Genomic DNA, 11,290 nt, shown 5'->3' with positions numbered 1-11,290 from the left:
TGTTCGGCCCAAGATACGTGTCTGTGTGGCCTGGTGCAGGATATGGGGAAGTCTGTTCTGGTGGGGAACATCAACTGTTGGGTCCATCGCATGGAGAACATCCTGCAGTGGGAACAAATAGACAACATTCAGATCAACAGGGTGAGTAGGACAGGCACAACTAGTTAGTTAGTTAGTTAGTTAGCATGGAGAACATCCTGCAGTGGCAACAACAGCTAGACAACATTCAGATCAACAGGGTGAGTAGGACAGGCACAACTAGTTAGTTAGTTAGTTAGCTAGTTAGTTAGTTAGCATGGAGAACATCCTGCAGTGGCAACAACAGCTAGACAATATTCAGATCAACAGGGTGAGTAGGACAGGCACAGCTAGTTAGTTAGTTAGTTAGTTAGCATGGAGAACATCCTGCAGTGGGAACAACAGCTAGACAACATTCAGATCAACAGGGTGAGTAGGACAGGCACAACTAGTTAGTTAGTTAGTTAGTTAGTTAGCATGGAGAACATCCTGCAGTGGCAACAACAGCTAGACAACATTCAGATCAACAGGGTGAGTCACAGCACCTTATGTGGAAGGGGACTAGTTAGGGTTAGCCTGGAGAACAGTGGTCAGTTAGTTAGTTAGCTATATAGTTAGTTAGCATGGAGAACATCCTGCAGTGGCAACAACAGCTAACAACATTCAGATCAACAGGGTGAGTAGGACAGGCACAGCTAGTTAGTTAGTTAGTTAGCTAGTTAGTTAGTTAGTTAGCTAGTTAGTTAGTTAGTTAGTTAGCATGGAGAACATCCTGCAGTGGCAACAACAGAGACAACATTCAGATCAACAGGGTGAGTAGGACAGGCACAGCTAGTTAGTTTTAGTTAGCTTAGTTAGCATGGAGAACATCCTGCAGTGGCAACAACACAGACAACATTCAGATCAACAGGGTGAGTAGGACAGGCACAGCAGAGCTAGTTAGTTAGTTAGCCCAGTTAGCTAGTTAGTTAGCTAGTTAGCATGGAGAACATCCTGCAGTGGCAACAACAGCTAGACAACATTCAGATCAACAGGGTGAGTAGGACAGGCACAGCTAGTTAGTTAGTTAGTTATGGGGCATGGAGTGGCAACAACAGCTGACAACATTCAGATCAACAGGGTGAGTAGGACAGGAAGCTAGTTAGTCAGTTACTAGTTAGTTAGTTAGTAGCCAGCTAGTTAGTTAGCATGGAGAACATCCTGCAGTGGGAACAACAGCTGGACAACATTCAGATCAACAGGGTGAGTAGGACAGGCACAGCTAGTTAGTTAGCTAGTTAGTTAGTTAGCATGGAGAACATCCTGCAGTGGTGGGAACAACAGCTAGTTAGTTACAACATTCAGTTATCAACAGGGAACATCCTGCATTGGTAGGATTCAGATCAACAGTAGGCACAACTAGTTAGTTAGTTAGTTAGTTAGTTAGTTAGTTAGTTAGTTAGTTAGTTAGTTAGTTAGTTAGCATGGAGAACATCCTGCAGTGGCAACAACAGCTAGACAACATTCAGATCAACAGGGTGAGTAGGACAGGCACAGCTAGTTAGTTAGTTAGTTAGCTAGTTAGTTAGTTAGTTAGTTAGTTAGCATGGAGAACATCCTGCAGTGGCAACAACAGCTAGACAACATTCAGATCAACAGGGTGAGTAGGACAGGCACAACTAGTTAGTTAGTTAGCTAGTTAGTTAGTTAGTTAGTTAGCTAGTTAGCATGGAGAACATCCTGCAGTGGGAACAACAGCTAGACAACATTCAGATCAACAGGGTGAGTAGGACAGGCACATGGACTAGTTAGACAACATTCAGATAGTGAGTAGCTAGTTAGTTAGTTAGTTAGTTAGTTAGTTAGTTAGTTAGTTAGCATGGAGAACATCCTGCAGTGGGAACAACAGCTAGACAACATTCAGATCAACAGGGTGAGTAGGACAGGCACAACTAGTTAGTTAGTTAGTTAGTTAGTTAGCATGGAGAACATCCTGCAGTGGGAACAACAGCTAGACAACATTCAGATCAACAGGGTGAGTAGGACAGGCACATCTAGTTAGTTAGTTAGTTAGTTAGTTAGTTAGTTAGTTAGTTAGCATGGAGAACATCCTGCAGTGGGAACAACAGCTGGACAACATTTAGGGTTAGGACAGGCACAACTAGTTAGTTATGGAGAACATGGAGAACATCCTGCAGTGGGAACAACAACTAGACAACATTCAGATCAACAGGGTGAGGAGGACAGGCACAACTAGTTAGTTAGTTAGTTAGTTAGTTAGTTAGCATGGAGAACATCCTGCAGTGGGAACAACAACTAGACAACATTCAGATCAACAGGGTGAGGAGGACAGGCACAGCTAGTTAGTTAGTTAGTTAGTTAGTTAGTTAGCATGGAGAACATCCTGCAGTGGGAACAACAGCTAGACAACATTCAGATCAACAGGGTGAGGAGGACAGGCACAGCTAGTTAGCATGGAGTTAGTTAGTTCAGATCTAGTTAGACAGGCAGCTAGTTAGTTAGTTAGTTAGTTTAGCTAGTTAGTTAGCATGGAGAACATCCTGCAGTGGGAACAACAGCTAGACAACATTCAGATCAACAGGGTGAGGAGGACAGGCACAGCTAGTTAGTTAGCTAGTTAGTTAGTTAGTTAGGTTAGTTAGTTAGCATGGAGAACATCCTGCAGTGGGAACAACAGCTAGACAACGTTCAGATCAACAGGGTGAGGAGGACAGGCACAGCTAGTTAGTTAGTTAGTTAGCTAGTTAGTTAGCTAGTTAGCTAGTTAGTTAGCTAGTTAGTTAGTTAGTTAGCTAGTTAGTTAGCATGGAGAACATCCTGCAGTGGGAACAACAGCTAGACAACGTTCAGATCAACAGGGTGAGGAGGACAGGCACAACTAGTTAGTTAGTTAGTTAGTTAGCTAGTTAGTTAGTTAGCTAGTTAGCTAGTTAGCTAGTTAGTTAGCTAGCTAGTTAGTTAGTTAGTTAGTTAGTTAGGTAGTTAGTTAGTTAGTTAGCTAGTTAGTTAGTTAGTTAGCTAGTTAGTTAGTTAGTTAGTTAGCTAGTTAGCTAGTTAGTTAGCTAGTTAGCTAGTTAGTTAGCTAGTTAGCTAGTTAGTTAGTTAGTTAGCTAGTTAGTTAGCATGGAGAACATCCTGCAGTGGGAACAACAGCTAGACAACGTTCAGATCAACAGGGTTGAGCCCCCAAACTTTTACAGGATCATAAGGAATCTGTCAAGGAAATGAAAGACTATATTAGAATGCAGGAAGGCCACTCTGGTCCTGGGATCCTGCAGGCATCTCTACGTTTCTGGATTTACCTTCGTTGTTTTAGACCTGTGAGACCCAGCTAGTTGGAATTCAGCCAATCACTGATACCACCAGGACTAGAGATGCTTTAATAAGAATGGATATAAGGAATATATATTGTTGTTGAAGGTAGAAAGGAAGAAAGGAAGCCGAACCAAATGCTTCCACCTTATGTGGAAGGGGAGGCAGGGTAGCCTAGTGGTTAGAGTGTAGAGGCGGCAGGGTAGCCTAGTGGTTAACAGCGTTGGACTAGTAACCGGAAGGTTGCAAGTTCAAACCCCCGAGCTGACAAGGTACAAATCTGTCATTCTACCCCTGTACAGGCAGTTAACCCACTGTTCCTAGGCCGCTATTGAAAATAAGAATTTGTTCTTAACTGACTTGCCAAGTTAAATAAAGGTAAATTAAAATGACAAAATGTAAGTCTCAGTGTGTCCCCCCCCCTCCAGCCTGTGTCTAAGGGTATGACCCTGACAGACCTGCCTGCCAGCCTGCAGCTGAACATCATGGAGCGTCTGTCAGATGGCAGGGACCTGGTCAGTTTGGGACAGGTGACTCCAGACCTGGGACAACTCACTGAGGACAGGTTGCTGTGGAAGAGGCTCTGCCAGTACCACTTCACTGACAGACAGGTACAGACTTATATTTATTTATATACACACACACAGTCTTGTGTAACTAACTTTGTGGGGACACACAATTCAGTCCCATTTCAAATCTTATTTTCCTTAACCCTAAAACTCTAACCCTAGCTCCTAACCCTTAACCTAATTCTAACCTTAACCCTAAAACTCTAACCCTAGCTCCTAACCCTTAACCTAATTCTAACCTTAACCCTAAAACTCTAACCCTAGCTCCTAACCCTTAACCTAATTCTAACCTTAACCCTAAAACTGAATGCTTCTCTTTTTGTGCGTGTGTGTTTTATTTTGTTGCAGTGCAGATATCAAAAGCTGCAAGCATTTGGAGTTAAACATGACTAAAGGTTGTGGGTGTGTGTGTGTTCTCTGTGCAGATCCGTAAGCGTCTGATGGTGTCAGACAAGGGCCAGTTGGAGTGGAAGAAGATGTACTTTAAGCTGTGTCGCTGCTACCCTGTCAGAGAGCAATACAGTGAAACCCTGCAGTTCTGTACACACTGCCACATCCTCTTCTGGAAGGTAATGTTGGGAACACTTCAACATCTCTCATTCCATCATCTCTGTCTCTGTCTCTCTCTGTGTCACACACTGCCACATCCTCTTCTGGAAGGTAGCGTTGGGAACACTTCAACATCTCTCATTCCATCATCTCTGTCTCTGTCTCTCTCTGTGTCACACACTGCCACATCCTCTTCTGGAATGTAGTGTTGGGAACACTTCAACATCTCTCATTCCATCATCTCTGTCTCTCTCGCTCTCTCTCTGTGTGTGTCTCACTCTGTCTCTGTGTCTGTGTCTCTCTGTGTCTGTGTCTCTCTCTATTCAAATACAAGTGACACTTTCTTATTACATAGTAGTAATTAGACAGTTATTTCTGTTTCTTTAGAATGAATTTACTATACTAAATTCTCTCTCTCTCTGTGTGGTTTCAGGATACAAACCACCCTTGCACAGCCAACAACACAGAGAGCTGCTGTAAGCCTGTTTCTCCACAAGGCTTTATCAACCTCTTTAAGTTCTGAGAGCCACATGGAGCCCGAGTGACTTTTGTACATACGGTACAGAACTGCTTTATAGAGAGATCAAATGGATTCAAACAGGCCCTTAGTATGTGTATAGTGGTGATGGTGCATTTGATTCCTGGTCACCGTGACACTGGGGGAGAGGAAGCAGTGGGGAAATGATGCAATCGAATTCTTGGCTTCTGGAGAGCTGAGGATTCTGGGAGCTGGAGTTCTACAGCTGAGAACAAGTGAACTTGACAAACTGATCCGAAGAGAGGTGGAACAAGAAGAGGGGGATGAGGTGGAACAGAGTACTCAGAAGTTTTATTAAATAAGTTTGGTCCTTTTTTAAAATTTAAATTCAAATTAAGTGCACTTCTCTTCCTGAGTGCAGTTATTGCATGGCTACCATAACAGCATACTAAGTTGAAACATTTTCCAGAAAGGAAATCATTTGCAAAAGTGAATTTGTTTAGTTTTAAATAGGGCTGTCAAACGATTCAAATAATAAATAGAGTTAATAGCATTAATCTTTTAAAAAATGTTTCATTAAATTTGGCCCTAAAAAAAAAGAGAATTTAAAAAAAAGCAGTGCATTGAGTTATAGACCTACTATGTTTGGATTGTAAGGGAAAGAGACAAAATCATCTGTATGAATGTTTTTAATGGCATTTTAAACTATAAAAGTCACTGCGAACATAGATGTTAACGCTCCCAATGTTTCAGTAGGCCTCTACTCCCTCTTATCAATGTTCTTGAAGTTTAACACTTCCTCATTTACCACACACACACTCATGTCCTGAAAGCTTCAGGCATTCCAAATGAGTGTTCTGCCCATTTCTGATTGGAGTGTTGACTAAAAGGAAAATAGAACTGTATCCATGGAGACAAAGAGCTTTTAAACCTGCCCAATGTTAATTAACAACCGATCAGACAGGTCTGAGGTCATGTCAAATATAATACAACTATTAGATCTAGCCTAGGATACTGATCTATGTTCTTCAACACCAACTAGTCACAAGCTGCTACTAGAATTGGGATACTTTTCTGAACTTAACTTGAAAACTAAAACAGTAACGTTAGGTAAATGGGATGGATTTCCTGTTTTTGTGGGAAGTTAGCTAGTTGAATCAAGATGCAATCAGGCATGGCATTGTAAACATTTTAGTTTGGTTAGCTAGCTAGCGTTAGCATAACTAAGCTAACCGCTTTTGTACAAATTATGTTTTTGCTGTTATCTAAAGAAACGCCTGGGAATGTGTTTATGGTTGAACTTCATGTCAGTTTTCCTTTTAACTGTTGTTCAAAGCTATGCGCGTCGGGCACCACAAGAGCCCGACAGCGCTACTGAGACCGAGGTCACACTGACTGAGGTGACCAGGCACAGAGCGTGTTGTGTGTTGCGCTTAAAACGGTCCGTGCGGAAACAAGTCCTCAAAAGGGTCCGTGTGGAAACGAGCGCTCAGAAGGTTCCGTATGATGAAGAAATTGAGACTAACGGTGTCCAATTTGAGTTTTTACGGAATTACAAATGTCACGCGTTATTTAACGAGTTAACTTTGACAGCCCTAGTTTTAAAACATAATGGCTTTCATTTTCTAAAAGGAAAAAGGTAGGGGAATATATTAACTGATTTGAAGTTTGTAAGTAGTTTGGTTAAATTTCAAGGACAAACATTTTCAACGTTTTTTTATGTATTTGCCTTTTTTGGTAATCTGGGAAAAGGTGAGAGAATCCGGCTTTAGCTTTGGCATTTTGGACACATTTTGGGAGAATGTTATTTTTTTTACTAAGGTGTTTTTCACCAAAGTTGACTGGTATGATATTCTTTGATATGTTGACTGGTATGATATTCTTTGATATGTTGACTGCATATATTTTCTAAACACAACCCCATCCCCTTTTTTTTTCACTTTTATATTTACAAAGGTTTTTGTATTTTGCTTGTGTGTAGTCACTAGCTGCCAATGCTTTACCAACCATATTACAAAAACACTGAATAATAATAATAGCTATGGTGTTGTGCCCATGAGCAGCTGGTTAAGAACAAAAGTGGGATGTTTTCAGATTCTTGTGTTTTTAACTTTTTAATCTAGGAGACATTTATTTACAAGAAGAACTGACATGGTACTGAAGGAGCAGCTTTGAAAACCAATATTTTAAAAGCTTGAAGGACTTCTTTTTATTTAATAATTCATAACTTGTTTATTTATGGCTTCCTGCATGATGATGCTTTTTTTTTAAATACCCAGATGTTTTTCTAAATGATTTGTGTGTCTGACATATTGAATAACCTGTGTTGATGGGTAGAGGAAGCATGATGGAACAGCCTGTTGGTGGGTATAGGAAGCATGATGGAACAGCCTGTGTTGATGGGTAGAGGAAGCATGATGGAACAGCCTGTTGGTGGGTATAGGAAGCATGATGGAACAGCCTGTGTTGATGGGTAGAAGAAGCATAATGGAACAGCCTGTGTTCATGGGTAGAGGAAGCATGATGGAACAGCCTGTGTTGATGGGTAGAAGAAGCATGATGGAACAGCCTGTGTTCATGGGTAGAGGAAGCATGATGGAACAGCCTGTGTTGATGGGTAGAGGAAGCAGGATGGAACAGCCTGTTGATGGGTAGAGGAAGCATGATGGAACAGCCTGTGTTCATGGGTAGAGGAAGCATGATGGAACAGCCTGTGTTGATGGGTAGAGGAAGCATAATGGAACAGCCTGTGTTCATGGGTAGAGGAAGCATGATGGAACAGCCTGTGTTGATGGGTAGAGGAAGCATAATGGAACAGCCTGTGTTCATGGGTATAGGAAGCATGATGGAACAGCCTGTGTTGATGGGTAGAGGAAGCATGATTGAACAGCCTGTTGAGTGGTGCTATCTTGCCTCCGGGTGCGTCCCAAATGGGACCCTACCCCCTCCCTACACAGTGCACTATATGAGCCCTGGTCAAAAGTACTAGTATTCCATTTGGGATGTAGTCTCAGACCCCTATTCACACTGCCTAGGCAGTAGAGTAATGTCTAATACATGCAGTGTTTTCTATGTCCATGTTTCTGTTCAATAAATAAAACTGAAAATACTTCTGATTTGTTTTTGTTTTTATTTTAGCTGTCTCTCCCATGAATATTCAGTCATTTGTCCTGTGTTATTGGAATATGAATATGTTCTTCTATTCTAGCTGTGATCGAGGTTTATTTATGTTTTATTTATCTAGACGATGATCTCAAGTTGCAACCAGTGTCATACAGTACTGGTATTTATCATCCAGAATCTATCATCTCTTTTTTATATGTACTGGGTTCACACAGAGAATTAATCCCTTTATATATACTGGGTTCACACAGAGAATTAATCCCTTTATATATACTGGGTTCACACAGAGAATTAATCCCTTTATATGTACTGGGTTCACACAGAGAATTAATCCCTTTATATATACTGGGTTCACACAGAGAATTAATCCCTTTATATATACTGGGTTCACACAGAGAATTAATCCCTTTATATATACTGGGTTCACACAGAGAATTAATCCTTTTATATATACTGGGTTCACACAGAGAATTAATCCCTTTATATATACTGGGTTCACACAGAGAATTAATCCCTTTATATATACTGGGTTCACACAGAGAATTAATCCCTTTATATATACTGGGTTCACACAGATAATTAATCCCTTTATATATACTGGGTTCACACAGAGAATTATGATCCAAAACATTTCAACATTTTGTTTGTTGTCCAGCATTCTGTCAGTCATAGCTCAATTACGCCATCAACTGACCACTTGGTTTTACTGCAGCGTGATCTTCTGTCCTATTGGCTGGTCAGTGATGGTGCTGCAGACTGGTCCTCTATTCATTGGCCAGTGACTGTTGACTAAATAGGCCATATTTGCATATTTCCAACTAATTTGCATGTATGTAAAGGGCGAGTAACAAGTCCACAGCAGGTTTCAAATCAAAATCTAATTTTATTTGTCACATGCGCCGAACACAACATGTGAAATGCTTACTTTATACAAGCCATTAACCAGCAATGCAATTTAAAGAAAAATAAGTGTTATGAAAGTATTTACTAAAATGAACTGAAGTAAAAATGAAAAAAATTTAAAAAATAAGAAAATCCATTTTCACGTTATAATAAAAATAAATATATTTCTAACATTCAATTAAATCAACTGTGATAATTCAAGTATATGAAGACGCTATAAATAAACCAGTCAGTAAAGTGTCTTAGTTGGCCATTGGTCTCTGGTCTAAAGTAGTGCACTATATAGGGAATAGGGCTCTGGTCTAAAGTAGTGCACTACATAGGGAATAGGGCTCTGGTCTAAAGTAGTGCACTACATAGGGAATAGGGCTCTGGTCTAAAGTAGTGCACTACATAGGGAATAGGGCTCTGGTCTATAATAGTGTACTATATAGGGAATAGGGCTCTGGTCTATAATAGTGTACTATATAGGGAATAGGGCTCTGGTCTAAAGTAGTGCACTATATAGGGAATAGGGCTCTGGTCTAAAGTAGTGCACTACATAGGGAATAGGGCTCTGGTCTAAAGTAGTGCACTACATAGGGAATAGGGCTCTGGTCTAAAGTAGTGCACTATATAGGGAATAGGGCTCTGGTCTAAAGTAGTGCACTACATAGGGAATAGGGCTCTGGTCTAAAGTAGTGCACTACATAGGGAATAGGGCTCTGGTCTATAATAGTGTACTATATAGGGAATAGGGCTCTGGTCTATAATAGTGCACTATATAGGGAATAGGGCTCTGGTCTATAGTATTGCACTATGTAGGGAATAGGATGTCATTTTAGACACATTAGTTTAAATATAGGTCCAGTGTTGTTAATGACAGCAGCGACTACCAATACTTGTTAGCCCGTTAAAATACCCATCTGTCATGAAGTCCATTTGCCAACCCAACGAGGTCCTGTACACAGTGGTATGTAACATATCACCCTGGTCTGGAGAGCGAGGTTGTTCTCTCTAATCGTTGAACTTTCTGTCTGAACATTTAGATATATTTTTACTGCATTGTTAGCTCTACTGTAGTTTTCATATCTATGTGAGGTCACTGTACATTCATTTAGTGTATATACCTTCATAATCCTAGACTATCTACGTGCAAAGAAATATCCATTGTATTTAAAACGTCAAAGAAACTATCTTGTTTAAATATGAAAAACCATTGAACCTTCCTTAAGAGAATGTTGTGACAGATTCCCCGGAAGAACCTTCCGTAAGAGAATGTTGTGACAGATTCCCTGGAAGAACCTTCCGTAAGAGAATGTTGTGACAGATTCCCTGGAAGAACCTTCCGTAAGAGAATGCTGTGACAGATTCCCTGGAAGAACCTTCCGTAAGAGAATGCTGTGACAGATTCCCTGGAAGAACCTTCCATAAGAGAATGTTGTGACAGATTCCCTGGAAGAACCTTCCGTAAGAGAATGTTGTGACAGATTCCCTGGAAGAACCTTCCGTAAGAGAATGCTGTGATAGATTCCCTGGAAGAACCTTCCGTAAGAGAATGTTGTGACAGATTCCCTGGAAGAACCTTCCGTAAGAGAATGCTGTGACAGATTCCCTGGAAGAACCTTCCGTAAGAGAATGCTGTGACAGATTCCCTGGAAGAACCTTCCGTAAGAGAATGTTGTGACAGATTCCCTGGAAGAACCTTCCATAAGAGAATGTTGTGACAGATTCCCTGGAAGAACCTTCCGTAAGAGAATGTTGTGACAGATTCCCTGGAAGAACCTTCCGTAAGAGAATGCTGTGATAGATTCCCTGGAAGAACCTTCCGTAAGAGAATGTTGTGACAGATTCCCTGGAAGAACCTTCCGTAAGAGAATGCTGTGACAGATTCCCTGGAAGAACCTTCCGTAAGAGAATGCTGTGACAGATTCCCTGGAAGAACCTTCCGTAAGAGAATGTTGTGACAGATTCCCTGGAAGAACCTTCCGTAAGAGAATGCTGTGACAGATTCCCTGGAAGAACCTTCCGTAAGAGAATGCTGTGACAGATTCCCTGGAAGAACCTTCCGTAAGAGAATGTTGTGACAGATTCCCTGGAAGAACCTTCCGTAAGAGAATGCTGTGATAGATTCCCTGGAAGAACCTTCCGTAAGAGAATGTTGTGACAGATTCCCTGGAAGAACCTTCCGTAAGAGAATGCTGTGACAGATTCCCTGGAAGAACCTTCCGTAAGAGAATGCTGTGACAGATTCCCTGGAAGAACCTTCCGTAAGAGAATGTTGTGACAGATTCCCTGGAAGAACCTTCCGTAAGAGAATGCTGTGACAGATTCCCTGGAAGAACCTTCCGTAAGAGAA

General features: G+C 41.1%; 1 protein-coding gene across 1 annotated transcript; it reads left to right on the top strand.

The window, feature by feature from the left end:
• The first annotated feature begins 2,546 nt into the window (after positions 1-2,546).
• LOC115116910 (F-box only protein 32-like) lies at positions 2,547-8,035 on the top strand. Its single transcript, XM_065027070.1, has 4 exons — positions 2,547-2,600; positions 3,759-3,941; positions 4,325-4,468; positions 4,882-8,035. The coding sequence occupies exons 1-4, from the start codon at positions 2,547-2,549 to the stop codon at positions 4,969-4,971; spliced, it is 471 nt and encodes a 156-aa protein (XP_064883142.1). The 3' UTR covers positions 4,972-8,035.
• The last annotated feature ends 3,255 nt before the right edge of the window (positions 8,036-11,290 follow it).

The sequence above is a fragment of the Oncorhynchus nerka genome, linkage group LG14, assembly GCF_034236695.1.
Source record: "Oncorhynchus nerka isolate Pitt River linkage group LG14, Oner_Uvic_2.0, whole genome shotgun sequence".
Lineage (NCBI taxonomy): Eukaryota > Metazoa > Chordata > Actinopteri > Salmoniformes > Salmonidae > Oncorhynchus > Oncorhynchus nerka.
This window is presented reverse-complemented; position numbering and strand designations above follow the sequence as displayed.